Below are 15,453 nucleotides of genomic sequence, written 5' to 3'. Positions count from 1 at the left end.
CACACCTTCTTTTTCCTAATCCCCAAAAAAGGTGCAGTTTCTATGAATGATTTTAGACCCATTTCTCTTTGTAACCTCCTACAAGTTCATTGCTAAAATCCTAGCCAATAGGATTCAGAAAGTCATCGAATCTCTTGTCAGTCCAAATCAATCCGCTTTCATTGCTGGCAAAAGCATCTCGGATAACATCATCCTTTTCCATGAGATTGTCTGTGGTTTTGACTGCAAGTCTTACTTTTCGGCTGCCCTTCTTAAGATTGACATTCACAAAGCGTTTGACATGATTAGTTGGGACTTCATTACCAATGTCCTGCTTCAAATGTCCTTCCTGGCCTCTTTCGTACATTGGATTCGTTCTTGCATCTCCTCTCCTCGTTTCTCTGTCCTAGTGAATGGAAGCCCGACCGGCTACTTCCCCTCGACGCGTGGAATCCGTCAAGTATGCCCTCTCTCTCCTCTTCTCTTCTCCATCTCCTTAGAATTCCTCTCCCGCTCTATCTAATCAGCCACTGACCTCCACATCATCTCTCCCATCCCAAAATGCAAATCCCTCCTCTCCCATCTGGCTTTCGCTGATGATATCATGATCTTCTCTAAAGCTGATCCCCTATCCATCTCCAATATCATGTGCACCTTTTATTCCTTTGAATCCCTTTCTGGCCTCAAAATTAATCTCCTCAAGTCCAATATCTTTCTTTCTAGTATCTCCCTAAGGCCCGAGCCAATCTTTCTGGTATCTCTGGTATCCCGTTGGGTCCCTTGACTGTTAGATATTTGGGGCTCCCTCTCATTACCACTAGGCTCTCCTCCCATCATTGCACCCCTCTCTTTAACCATTTTAGGAAAAAACTTATGCTTTATTAAGGGAAACTTCTATCTTTCGTTGGCCGCTTAACCTTGATTAGATTGGTCCTCCAGTCCATATATCTTTACTAGTCTGGCACCCATGTTTTAAAGTATCTCCGATACCAATACGATACCCTTGGATACGTATCTTAAATTTAGCCGACCGATATGATACACACCGACACGATACTTGAAATTTTTAAAATCCTTTCGTATCGATATATATCATACGTTATATACCGATATGCACCAATACACTATCGATACATACTGATACTTTATGGAAAATATAAAATCGAGGTGAAATATACGTTTCGGTATGTATTGGTAAGTATCGGTGAGTATTGTATTTATCGATCGGTACGTATCGGTGAGTATCAATACATATCAGTATGTATTGATCAGTACGTTTCGGTACGTATCGGTGAGTATTGGTAAGTACCGATATAGTGCGCTACGGTCATATAATGGCCAAGATGGGTATTTTTTCAAAAGACACGATTTTTTGAGGGGTTTTTGTTTCAAAGTTGCTGCCAGTCATATTTCTCTCTAACTAAAGTGGAAATCAAGGTTGGGAACAAGGATTTTACATTTATGGGACAACTACAAACCTTGAATTCTTAGTGTAATGCCCTCAGTTTAGTGTTTATGTATAATACATGTTATCAATAGCTTTTTTTAACAAATTTTTTATGCAAACGTGTTTAAAAAGGTGTTTCATAACCATTTATGCGTGTATCTATAACGTATCTTAGCGCATCTCCAATACGATACGATACCCTTCGATACGTATCTTAATCTTGGTCGACCGATACGGCGACCGATACCGATACTTTTATCCTTACTGGCACCTTCGTCCTCCCTGCCTCTGTCATTAAGTCTTTCGAGGGTCTTCTTTGCTCCTTCCTTTGGAAAGGCTCTGACTCCTCTAAATTCCTCAGACCTCTCGGCCGGAAGAAGGTTTGCCTCCCTAAATGTGAAGGAGGTCTAGGAATCAAAATAATCAAAGATGCCAATTCAGTGGGAGTCCTTAAGCTTATCTGGAAGATTGTCTCCAAGCAGAAAAACATTTGGGTTGACCGGATCCTCTCTGGTTTACTCAAGCACAACTCTCTTTGAATGGCCCCTCTCATTTTAGATGCTTCTTGGATTTGGAGGAAAATCCTTGAGCACAGGCCCCTGGCTCTCATTGCCATTTCCTATGGAATAGGAAATGGTCAGTTTACCTCTCTTTGGAAGGACCCTTGGCATCCTTCGCGCATTCTGTCCAACCTTGTCTCCCCCAGAGTCATATACTCCTCCGGTCTTCATGCCAATGCTTGGATCTCCTCTATCCTTTCTCCCAATGGTTGGTCGCCTCCCTCTTCTCCCCCTCCTTTGCTTGACCTCTGGTCCTCCCTTCCCTTTCTTCCCCCTGGTTATAGAGGTAGAGATAACCATTGTATTTGGCTCCCCTCTTCCAATGGGATATTCTCCTCTGCCTCCGCTTAGTCCTTTGTCCGTTTCCCTTCCTCAACAGTTTCCTAGCATAAACTGGTCTGGTTTAAAAGTTATATTCCTTGCCAGAGCTTCACTCTCTGGCGTTGTCTGTCCAGCTGTATTCCCACCCAACCTTTCCTCATTCACCACCATATCCCTGCCAATCCTTCTTGCTGCTTATGCCCCTTGGGCACTAAGGATATCCACCATCTCTTTTTCTCTTGCCCCTTTTTCTGCCATGTCTGGAAATCTGTCCTTTCCAAATGCTGGCCTTCTAGAAGATCAACCCTCCCTTTTGACAGAGAATGTATTTGGGTAGACATGTCTCCTTCTCTGGTTCGACCGTTTGTGACACTATCGGTAAATTGGCCTTTTGCGTTACTACAAACCATCTCTGGATGGAGCGTAACATTTGGAGATGGACAGCCAAATCTAGATCCCTGGGTAAGATTTGGAAATCTATCTCCTTTGATGTTGCTTCTAAAGCCTAGGCCCTCCTTCCTCGGTATAACCGTCCCGTTCCAATCTCCCCTAGAAACTCCTATATCATTTCATCTTGGAACCTTTAAGTTGCCCTCTTCCACCCCCCTAATTGCTTCTACCTTACCCCTACCCCTCCGCCTGCCGCTCTCTTGTAGTCTGTGATAATTTTGTGTAAATTTTTATTTTGCTCCCCTTGGGTTGGCTTCTCCTTGTTGGCTTAAGCCTCCCTCCCCCCCCCTTTTCCCCTTGTATATTCTTCTTCTCTTGGTAATGAATTATTAACTTGTCTGAATCTTGAATTTCTTAGAGAATTGAATGTTTTCTGAGAAATTACTGTACTTTGTTGGAGATGGTCCACCCCCAGGGATGGAACCGGGATTTCTGTTTTAGGAGCATGGTTTAAAGTATCTCTGATACCGATACGATATCTTCCGATACGTATCTTAAATTTAGCCAACCGATACGATACACACCGATACAATACATGGAATTTTTAAAATCCTTTCGTATCGATATATATCCTATGATACATACCGATATACATCAATACACCACCGATGCACATCGATACGATGCGATATGCACCGATACGATTCTATGGAAAATATAAAATCGAGGTGAAATGTACATTTCGGTATTTATCAGTATGTATCGGTGAGTATTGGTATGTATCAATTGGTACATATCGGTGAGTATTGGTACGTATCAATACAGTGCGTTACGGTCATATAATGGCCAAATTGGGTAATTTTTCAGAAAACACGATTTTTTGAGGGGTTTTTGTTCCAAAGCTGCTGCCAGCCATATTTCTCTCTAACTAAAGTGAAAATCAAGGTTGGGAACAAGGATTTTACATTTATGGGACAACTATAAACTTTGAATTCTTAGTGCGATACCCTCAATTTAGTGTTTATGCATAATACATGTTATCAATAGCTTTTTTTAACAAATTCTTTATGCAAAAGTGTTTAAAAAAATGTTTCCTATCCATTTATGTGTGTATCTTTAGCATATCTAGTATCTCCGATACGATACGATACCCTCCAATACGTATCTTAATTTTGGCCGACCGATACGGTGACCGATACCAATACTTTAATCCTTGCTTAGGGGCCATGGACCAAAGGGTGGTGTCTCACTTAGTAAACTTGTCAATTTTTTTAGATGGGTTTGGCCTCACTATCTCACATTCAGTACTAGGTATCACACCTTTGCAATGGGTTACACTTTCAATATATGGGTATTTTTTACCTCATGGTAGCTCAAATTAAGAACCTGAAGTATCATGTTGTAACACGATAGCTGGAGTGATGCATATTAATTACCAAAATAGGCTTGTTTTATTAGGAATAAGCCTATGGTTGGGTTCCATACATGTTGGGCCGTTGATCCCATGTGTTTTGAGTATATTGGACTACTTTTATGGGTCTAAACTAGGGGTTCTAAGGTTGCATACGGGATTCAGTGATTTGTTTCCTTTTTCTTTAGTTTCCTTTTTAGATGGGGTTATTTAGTTTCTAATTTCAGTACCTAGTTAGTTTCTAATTTTCAATCATAAGTTAGTTTCTATTTCCAGTTTTAGTAACTAAAGGACTTTCTATTTTGTAAGTTTCTAATTTTAGATTTAGTAACTAGGTGAGTTTCTAATTTTTTGTTTCCTATTTCAGTTTTTGGAAACTAAAGTTAGTTTCTATTTTCTTGTAACCCCATCATTATTATAAATAAAGGAGAGCTCTCATCATAGAGAGACGATTTTGATGAACAAAAAAAGATGCTACTGCGTTTCTCCTCTATGAGGGTTCTTTGTGTTGATCAAAGAAGAAGGGTTTGGTGTTTGATCCAAGTGACTCCTTGCGGCGTGAAGTCCAGGAGGTTTTCTTCAAGTTTTCTTATTTCTTTCAAGTTTGTTTTCAAGGTTTTACTGTTGTCAAAACAATCAGGACTGTTGACTGGTTTAAGTTGGACTGTTGTTGCTGTTTACTATTGGGTGGTTTTGGTTGTTCTTAGTTTAAAAGTTCCTGCAGTATTGGGTCTGGTTTGGTTGTCCAATCCAGTCCTACATTAGTGGTATCAGAGCATGGCTGAGAACACCCCCACCCTAGCTTTTATTATGGAGTTTTTACAAAAATAGAGAACTGAATTGAAAGCTGAACCGCAAGCTTTGCGGACTGAACTGAATACAAGGTTGTTGGCTGTAGAGACTCAACCACAACAATCTACCGGTGATTCACATACAACACTTGAAGTGGAAGTCCTATTGAATGTGGCTACTCAGTTGGCTAACCGGAGAGCAAACCATAATCTGAGAGCACCACAGAGGGTTCTTGTAGTGCAACCTACTTTTGAAGAATATGTAAGGGGTTATTTTGAGATTGAATGCCCCAAATATCAGAGGTACTTTGGAGATTCACAGAAAGGCAAGCTCGATCTGAAGGAGTTTGATGGGAGACATGACCCCCAATTGTTCTATGATTGGGTAGCTGCTCTGGATGATTATTTTGATTATTATGAGTTATCTGAGGAACAAAAGATGGAACTAGCTTGTGCTAAGCTAGTTGAGGTTGCCCGTGATTGGTGGAGAACCTATGAGTATGAACTAGAGGACTGTGGTGTAAAGAGAAAGGATAGGATCCTTTCATTGTATAGTTGTTATATGAAAGGATAGGTGATGCAGCAGCACACCGATGGATCGACCCAAGCATGCTCCAGAACCCGGATCAAGACCCAGATCCAATTTGGGTTTCAAGTTACTAATTTGGATTCTAAGTTTAATAGAATATTTAGGATTTTATTTTTATTTGAGAATATTTGTTCCCTATTTGAGTCCTTAGTTGTTTCTTTATTTTGTTAGCTTAGGTGTAGGAGATTTTATTTCTATCTTAGTTTTTTATTTTTAATTAGAAGGTTTTTAATTTTATTTTATTATATATTGGACATGTAACTCATGGGAAGGACATTTGATTATGGAAGAAAAAATGAATTGATTTGTGAAACCCCTCCCCCTTTGCGTGGCTGTCTTCTCCCCTCTTCTTCTTATTATTCTTCTTCTTCTTCTTCTATTCCCTGCGGTCTCCCTCTATCTCCCCTCCTCTGCTGTCTTTCTTCTTTCCCTCTCTACTTCCTATTCTTCTCCTTCTTCTTCACTTTCCTGCTGTATTTTCTCTTTCTCTGGGATTATTCTATTTCTGGCGACAGTTACAGCGTTACACAAGTTCATTGATCTCCCGTGTGTGAGACCTGATAAGGCTGAAGATTTGTTCGAAGGTTCCCCTCCCTTGGGCGCTTGAAACCCCAGAAGTTTGACTTTTGTTGAAGCCCCTACAGTGAGATTTGAGGTCATGAACAAATCTGGTTTGTACACCATCGCCCAGATCTGTTTCAGCAGTCCCAGATCTTGCAATCACTAGTGGTTCGACCCTATGGTTGCTCACAATCAAGAGCCCTATGACTGCTGAATCTCTCCCTCAAGTTTCAGCCTCATCTGATCCATATTGAGAGTGTTCTCCCACCCGAAACCCCTTCAGGTCTTCGGCCTCCATCTTCTTGGCTGGAGGTTGAAGACAACCCCAAAATAAGAATCGTGGGTTTACTTTTAGCCCTTATATTCTGTTTTTCCCATAATACCCCCTCCCTTAGTCTTTAATACCTTGTGCCCTTATTTTAACTTTGTTTCCCAGAATGCCCTTTAAACCCATCTATGCTACTTTGCTACTTCTAATTGGAAGTTTCTTAGATTTACAATTCTGCCACTCCTTATTAGAAACTTCTGGTTAATTACAAAAGTGCCATCCCACCTTATGAATTTCAATCTATTTACAGGATTGCCACTCAATTGTAAACATCAGCAAATTTACTGTTTTGCCACTTGATCTTGGACCTAAATTGCTTAAATCCTTTAAGTGGGCCCACATCCAATCGGGTTGGTTCTCATGGGGCCCACCGGCCCCCCATTAATAGGATTCTATAGGATTCTTTCAATCCTTTCATTGTATAGCTGTTATATTTGTGTAATATTCCCTTTCCCTATAAAACCTTGTATAGGTTTTTGTAATATTCTTTTTCCTTGCAAAGTTCTTTCTTTCTATGGACTTACCTTGTATGGGTGTCCAATTTTGTGTATTTATATGGGTTTCCTACATGAATACAAGACACATAATTTTACTGATTTACATGGTATCAGAGGCTTCTCTAGAATCTCTGGAGCATTCCGATCATCTCTGTAGCAAGGGTTCAGATCTCAGCCTCTGCCAAGCATTCTGATCCTCTGATTCCAATCTTCCGCTGTCCTGTGAGCAATCTGTGCATCTGTGAACAGTCCTTGTTCAGTTCTGCAGTCGTTGTTCAGTTCTGCTACAATCTGTGCCTTGTGGGTACCCTCCTTCCTCACTTATTAGTTCTTATCCTTATATATATATATATATATAAATTTGTTTTGCTGCCACCTATTTTCTGCCACCCGTTACCCATTTGCTGCAATAACATCCTACGTCTCTTGCTCTTTTCATTGACTGCTATTAATTTTTTTTTCCCATTATTTATTCTTCCAAAATGGAAAAATCTGAGATATTGTCGGTTAAATTCGATGGTACAAACTATGGTATTTGGAGGTTTCTTTTTCAGTTTTTCGTGGAAGGGAAAGGTTTGTGGGGCTATATCGATGGCTCGACATCCCAACCATCTGTTACTGATCCTTCCAAGTCATCTGATTTGGCTAAATGGAAGATTGATAATGCTAAGATTATCACTTGGATTCTTGGTACTATTGATCCGCATATTGGTATTCCTATGCGTGGTTTTTCCACGTCTCATGAGATGTGGTCATATCTTGAACGAGTTTATCAGCAATCAAATTTAGCCAGAAAATTTCAAATTGAAAATGATTTAATTTCATATGGTCAGGGAGAGAAGTGTATTCAGGAATATTATGCTGGTTTCCTCACTTTATGGAATGAGTATGAACAGGCTCATATAAGTTCCGATTTATCTGATTGTTGCATTAGCACCTTACAGAAAATATATGCTGAAAGAAAAGTTATGCATTTTCTCATGAAATTGAGAGCTGACTATGAGGTTGTTCGAGCTAACATCCTCAATAGGGGTACCCTACCTGAAATGGATTTGGTTCTTGGGGAGTTGCTTCGGGAAGAGACTCGACTCACTACTCAAACTACCCTTGACCAGAAGAAGGATGATGTGGTATTCTTCGCCAACAAACCCAAATCGAAACCTTCCTCTCGTGATTTTTCTCATGTTCAATGTTATGAATGCAAGGCTACTGGTCATACTGCTTCTCATTGCAAGAAGCGCAATTTCTGTGTTTATTGTAAGAAAGATGGTCACATTATCTCGGAATGCAAAGTGAAACCACCAAGAACCTTCACCTCTAGTCCATGTACTGTTCAACCAAGGGCTTATCAGGCTTTCGAAACACCATCCTCTGAACCCTCTTCACTTGATTCTGAGAAAAACAATGTTCCTGCTACTGTTGGAATGTCGGATGAGGTTAGGCAGCTAGTCCAGAGCAGCGTGACCTCTGCCATTTCTTCGGCATTTTCTGCTATTGGGTTGTCTGGTAAGGTTTCTTTTTATTGCTCTCCATCTACTCCTCTGTGGATTCTTGACTCTGGAGCTTCTAATCATATGACTGGTGTTTTTTCTTCCACTATTATTCCTAAACCTTGCAATGATGGTCGACAAATTCTTACTACCAATGGTGATAAGCTAGATATCATTGGTAGTAATAACTTGTCACTATCTACTTCTTGTTCTCACCCCCTACAGTTAACTAATGTTTTTCTTGTTCCTAGGCTCACCACTAATCTTATTTCCATTGGTCAATTGGTAGATGAGGGTTATATTGTTAACTTTTCTTCTCATGGTTGTGTGATTCAGGACCCGTGCACTGGGAAGGTGATAGCGAAGGGGCGTAAAATTGGGCGTCTGTTTGCGTTGGAATTTGAAACATTGAAGAGCATGTCTTCTCCTCCTTCCTATTTACCTAGTTCCTCTTTTCTTGTTTCTTCCTCTTTGGACTTTACTTCATCTAATAATTTGTGGAATCTGTGGCATCGCCGTTTAGGCCATTTATATTCTGACAGACTAGAGTATTTGTTTCATAATGGTAGCTTACCCAACAAAATTTCTTCTTTGCAATCTGTGGAAAAATCATGTGTGACTTGTTCTTTATGTAAAAGTACGCATTTACCATTTCCTTCTCACTCCTCTATTAGCACTGCTCCCTTTGATATTGTTCATAGTAATGTTTAGGGACCAGTGCCGATTTTGTCTCAGCTGGGATATCGTTATTTTTTGTTATTTATTGATGATGCTACCCGATACACATGGGTTTATTTTATGCGTAAACGATCTGAATTTTTTGCACATTAGAAAACCTTCTCTTCTATGGTTCACACACAGTTTAACTCCAAAATAAAGGTGTTTCGATCTGATTCTGGTGGTGAATACACTGATGGTATTTTTCTTCAATTATTATCCCAAGAAGGTACTTTACCACAAAAATCTTGTCCTTCAACTCCTCAGCAAAATGGGGTCTCTGAATGCAAAAATCTTCATATTCTTACAGTTGTTCGGACATTACTTCAAGACTCTCATGTTCCTGTGACTTTTTGGGTTGAGGCAGTCTCCACTGCAGTATTTCTCATTAATTGTATTCCATCTTCTGTATTGCACAAACAATCTCCATATTATTGTTTGTTTGGTTCTATCCCTGACTATTCTTTATTTCGGGTTTTTGGTTGTTTGTGTTTCGTTCATTTACCTCCGCATGAACGAACCAAGCTTTCATCTCAGGCTGCAATGTGTGTCTTTGTGGGCTATAGTTCTGTGCATAAGGGTTTTGTATGTTATGATCCATCTCTTCGTCGTTTGCGCATCTCTCGTCATGTTGTTTTCATGGAACATATTTTTTATTATACTCATATTATGCGTTCTCCTATTTCCTCTGTTTCTTTTCTTCCTCTTTTTGATGTCCCTTCCTCCTCTTCTGCTCCTCTTCAAGTGTATCAACGCCGACAACGACAGATGACTCCAACAACAATGCCCCTGCCTATGCCTTCAGTGTCGGGTTCTGATCATATATTATCACATGCTTCTGATCCTGAGGTAACTCGTATTGATTCTAATATTTCTTCCACTAATGTTTCCTCTACTAATCCTATGGTTTCTTCTTCTGATCCTGTTTTACGTCGTTCCACCAGGGTTTCTAAGCCTCCTCTTTGGTATGGATTTTCAGCTAATGTTTCTAGTGCTCTGCTTGCTTCTCTTGATCCTTATACTTCATTTGCTCTGTTTGCTCCATTGGATCCCGTTCTCTTTTTGTCTCGTTAGATCCTATTTCTCTTCCTAAATCTTACCAGCAGGCATGTCGTATTCCTTGTTGGCAAGAGGCTATGAACTTAGAACTTAATGCTTTAGTGGAAAATGATACTTGGGATATAGTGCCTATTCCTCTGAATACTCCAGTTATTGGGTGTCATTGGGTATATTCTGTGAAGCTCAAGTCTGATGGCTCTATTGATAGATATAAAGCTCGTTTGGTTGCTCAGGGAGATAAACAGGAATATGGTATTGACTACTCTGAGACTTTTGCTCCAGTTGCTAAGATGACCATTGTTCGTGTCGTCTTAGCTCTTTCTGTTGTCCGTCAATTGCCTATATTTCAAATGGACGTTAAGAATGCCTTTCTACATGGTCATTTGAAGGAAACAGTTTATATGCACCCCCCTCCTGGTCTTTCATATAATCGATCAATGGTTTGTAGACTAAAGAAATCCTTATATGGTTTGAAGCAAGCTCCTAGGGCTTGGTTTGAACGTTTTCGAGAGGTGGTTATTCATGCTGGTTTTACTCAAAGTTACCATGATTACTCATTGTTCTTTCATTCTTCTGCTAAAGGTATGGCGTGTCTTCTATTATATGTGGATGACATTCTTATACTGGAGATGATATTGACGCTATTACCACATTGAAGTCGCTCCTAAGTTCTTCCTTTAAGATGAAGGATTTGGGTCCTGTCACATATTTTCTTGGACTCGAGGTTCACTACTCTAAACGGGGTTACTTTGTTAACCAACACAAATATGTTCAAGATTTGATTAAACTAGCCAACTTAACTGATGACAAGAAAGTGGATACTCCTATGGAAGTTAATGTCAAATACTCTAAGCATGCTAGAGAACCTCTTTCTGATCATACTATATATCGGCAGCTTGTGGGAAGTCTCATCTATCTTACTATGACTCGCCCAGATATTTCTTATGCTGTCCATATTGTTAGCCAGTTCGTTTCGTCACCTTGCCAATTGCACCTCACCGCTGCTCACCGCATTATTCGCTATCTGTGAGGGACAACTACACAAGGGCTATTTTTCTCCTCCTCTTCTTCAATTAAATTGCGTGCCTATGCTGATGCTGATTGGGCTGGTTGTCCTGACTCTCGGCGCTCTACTTCAGGATGGTGTGTTTTTCTTGGGGACTCTCTTATTTCTTGGAAATGTAAGAAGCAACATACAATTTCCAAGTCATCTGCAGAGGCTGAATATCGTTCCATGTCATTAGTTTGTAGTGAGATTGTTTGGCTTCATGGGTTATTCAAAGATTTCTCTGTTTCATTTTCAGAGCCAACACCTCTCTATGCTGATAATACTATTGCCATTCGCATTGCTTTCAATCCAGTATTTCATGAGCGCATGAAGCACATTGAGGTTGATTGTCATTTCATTCGTGACAAATATCTTAATAACCTTATTTCTCTTCCCTACATAGCTTCTGCTCATTAGATTGTAGACATTTTTACTAAAGCTATGTCTTCAGCTCGTCATTGGTATCTTGCATCCAAACTTATGCTGTCCACCCAACATCAGTTTGAGGGAGAATGTAAAGAGAAAGGATGGGATCCTTTCATTGTATAGCTGTTATATCAAAGGATAGGATTCTATAGGATTCTTTCAATCCTTTCATTGTATAGCTGTTACATTTGTGTAATATTCCCTTTCCCTATAAAACCTTGTATAGGTTTTTGTAATAATCTCTTTCCTTGTAAAGTTCTTTCTTTCTATGGACTTACCTTGTATGGGTGTCCAATTTTGTGTATTTATATGGGTTTCCTACATGAATACAAGACACAGAATTTTACTGATTTACACCTGGTAGAGAACCTACTACATGGGAAGAGATGAAGCAAGAACTATCTAATAAGTACTTGCCACGTAATTTCATAGCTTGTATACAAGACCAGTTGAATTCTCTTCGTCAGGGAAATATGACTGTGGTGGAGTATATGAATAAGTTTGATGCACTTTATTCTTGCACAGGCATTAGGAAGAATGAGAGGCAATTACTTTCTCAGTTTCGACTGGGATTACGAGTTGAAATTAATAGAAGAATTGGTGTTGCTAATGTGTATACAGTGAGAGATTGCTTTGACAAGGCTCTTTGAGCAGAGGAACTTATGGCACAGCCAAGTAGAAGGTTTGGTTACCAAGCTAGGGAGGTCAAGAAGAATTTTCCAGCCACTAAACCTAACACTTCAATACCCCCAAGAGCCACAACTCCTCTATTAAAACCAAAAGAACTTGAAGTCAAGGTTCACATTGAAGAGATGGTTCTTGAAGCTTCAAAGATAGAAGGTCAAGAGATAGAAGATTCAAATGAAGAGTTCTACATTGAAGAGAGCATAGTAGACAAGACTAAAACCATGGAAGAAGACTCCAGTGAAGGATTCTACATTAAAGAGAGCATAATAGACAAGACTAAAGATGTGGAAGATGAGGTAGTGATTGAAAGAACTCCACAACAAGTCTTTGAGATTCATGATGAAAATGAAGCGTTTGTTCCAACCCTTGATAAGAAGGTTAACAACATTGACAACTCTATGCACACGACATTCACAGTTGGTACTGATTCAGAGGTTGAGCATATAAAGGTTGTTATGCCATCATGATTCTTTGAAGAGAAAGCTCCACACCTTGAAGACTACCTTCCAAAAGTCTACAAGCAATCAGAATTTTGTTTGGGAATGGTTAAAGCTGCTACGCACATGTTGTTTCCTCTTTATCACTGCAAAATTCGAGGACGAATTTTTTCAAGATGGGGAGAGTTGATGCAGATTAATTACCAAAATAGGCTTGTTTTATTAGGAATAAGCCTAGGGTTGGGTTCCTTACATGTTGGGCCATTGATCCAATGTGTTTTGGGTGTATTGGGCTACTTTTATGGGTCTAAACTAGGGGTTCTAAGGTTGCATACGGGATTCAGTGATTTGTTTCCTTTTTCTTTAGTTTCCTTTTTAGATGGGGTTATTTAGTTTCTAATTTCAGTACCTAGTTAGTTTCTAATTTTCAATCATAAGTTAGTTTCTATTTCCAGTTTTAGTAACTAAAGGACTTTCTATTTTAGATTTAGTAACTAGGTGAGTTTCTAATTTTTTGTTTCCTATTTCAGTTTTTGGAAACTAAAGTTAGTTTATATTTTCTTAATCCCATCATTATTATAAATAAAGGAGAGCTCTCATCATAGAGAGACAATTTTGATGAACAAAAAAAGATGCTACTGCGTTTCTCCTCTATGAGGGTTCTTTGTGTTTGATCAAAGAAGAAGGGTTTGGTGTTTGATCCAAGCAACTCCTTGCGGCGTGAAGTCCAGGAGGTTTTCTTCGAGCTTTCTTATTTCTTTCAAGTTTGTTTTCAAGGTTCTACTGCTGTCAAAACAATCAGGACTGTTGACTGGTTTAAGTTGGACTGTTGTTGCTGTTTACTATTGGGTGGTTTTGGTTGTTCTTAGTTTAAAAGTTCCTGCAGTCTTGGGTCTGGTTTGGTTGTCCAATCCAGTCCTACATTAAGGAGAAAATGTTGGTGTGCAAGAATATATATATATATATATATAATGTCTAAGAGAAGCTTGAAAGAAAATGTTTGCATATTCATGGAGTTCAATTTCATTGAGTTGAAAAAAGGGCTATACTGGGTTACGGCGCTCGTCTTCACACCCCTCAGCTTGTTTATAGAGAAAGAAAACCTCACTACAAATATATAGTGAAACCCTATGTAGGAAATTTACAAAAATACCCATATAGCCCTCCGGAATCCACCCACTTTTGCCCCAAATGGAATTTAGACATCGTATCACCAACATGAAGAAGGCAAGGGGATCCTCTTTTCTTTTATTTTCATCTTAATAAAATAACATTTGATGTAATCATATGAAAGGTGGAGTTTGTTATGTGACATGTTTGGATATTCCCCTTTTTTTAGAAATTTCCTTTATTGTTTCCTATTGGAGCAATTATACTTTATTTGTTTTCTGACATTGTTGCTTTCAATTGTTCAATAGGATTCTCCGGGTAATTCTGACTCTTGGAGGGAGCTTTTTGATGTTGTGATTGCAAAAGCTAACAAGCCAGAATTCTACACTTCTGAACACCCATTCCGGTTTTGACCATTAACCTTCAAGACGTGATTTTTTTGCAAGATAACTTTAAAGATATCAGTTCATTGTTTATTGGTCTCTTTCATTATTTCACTTGTTTATATTCTTGTAGCTGCTATGACATCAAGAAGGATACCTTGGCTTTCTCAAAAGTTGATGCCTTTCATCCAGACCAAATCTACTACCATGGATGCCTCAAATCCTTCCTCCAAATCACAAAGTGGCATGGTCCTGAGGTCCACCCTTTATTTTACTGTATTTTATTTCCATAAAGAAGACTTAAGCCAATTACATGTCAATCTCTTGACTTTAATTTTTGCAAATGCTGGTTTCAATAGTGAACAACAAACACGTCTTAAAACTTATAATCTCAAATGTTGTTTGCTTTGTTAGGTGATATATTTTGGGGATCATCTGTTTAGTGATCTACGAGGACCTTCAAAGGCTGGTTGGCGCACTGCTGCTATCATTCATGAACTGGAAGTATGCATGGGAATTAATATGATTCATGGTTGTTTGCTTGTAGTATGGTTTTTGTAATCAATTGTACATTTTGGAAATTTCCCGCTCTTATATTTTTTCAATAAGCTGGGTTTTGGTGTGACCCTTGCTGTACTTTGATATCAATGTTTGATATAGTTGTTACTTCATATCTTAGTCATAGTTCAGCCTAAAAAATTTCTGTGATTAGAATTAGCTGAGTTGTAGGTATTGTTAGGACTTAGGAGTACAATGTGCACATACTGAAAGAAAACTGCAATATTAGGGATTAAGAGTTATTAACCACTCTTGAAAGAAGCATGGGAAAGAAGTCCAATGGAAGAATGTGCTATACAACCATCCAAGGCACGTAAATGCAGTCCTCACTTTTGCCTTTTCATTCTTTGGGGTTCTTTTGGCTTGGTAATTTGCCATTTAAAGTAAACTCAATGTTTGCCCTCCTGCACAATCTCTCTCTCTCTCTCTCTCTCTCTCTCCTCCCTAACTATGTGGACGCTACTGTATATGAACCGTGTGGTAACCCCATGCTCCCATTGGCTCAATTTGTAGATGCCATTACATACTGGTAGTGTGCCTTTTTTTTGTGGATAAATAATTTATGACTGAAAGGAAAGAAAAGAGGGGGGATATACAAGCCCGAGGGCAAAAAAAGAAAAAAGGAGCCACAAGAAGAGTGGCAAAACCCCCGGGGGGGGGGGGA

The 15,453-nt window shown here is 39.2% G+C and overlaps 1 protein-coding gene and 1 long non-coding RNA gene across 2 annotated transcripts in view; both read left to right on the top strand.

The window, feature by feature from the left end:
• The window catches only part of LOC122089369 (5'-nucleotidase domain-containing protein DDB_G0275467), a 64,072-nt gene that overhangs the window by 27,908 nt on the left and 20,711 nt on the right, over positions 1 to 15,453 (top strand). Inside the window, exons 9-11 of the mRNA XM_042659042.1 lie at positions 14,157 to 14,254; positions 14,365 to 14,488; positions 14,646 to 14,735. Coding sequence (XP_042514976.1) covers positions 14,157 to 14,254; positions 14,365 to 14,488; positions 14,646 to 14,735 — 312 coding nt within the window. The remainder of the gene's footprint in view (positions 1 to 14,156; positions 14,255 to 14,364; positions 14,489 to 14,645; positions 14,736 to 15,453) is intronic.
• Positions 5,433 to 6,859, top strand: LOC122089370. Its single transcript, XR_006143315.1, has 2 exons — positions 5,433 to 5,473; positions 6,766 to 6,859. It is a non-coding gene; the product is annotated as an uncharacterized LOC122089370 (long non-coding RNA).

Source organism: Macadamia integrifolia, chromosome 9, assembly GCF_013358625.1.
Source record: "Macadamia integrifolia cultivar HAES 741 chromosome 9, SCU_Mint_v3, whole genome shotgun sequence".
Lineage (NCBI taxonomy): Eukaryota > Viridiplantae > Streptophyta > Magnoliopsida > Proteales > Proteaceae > Macadamia > Macadamia integrifolia.
This window is presented reverse-complemented; position numbering and strand designations above follow the sequence as displayed.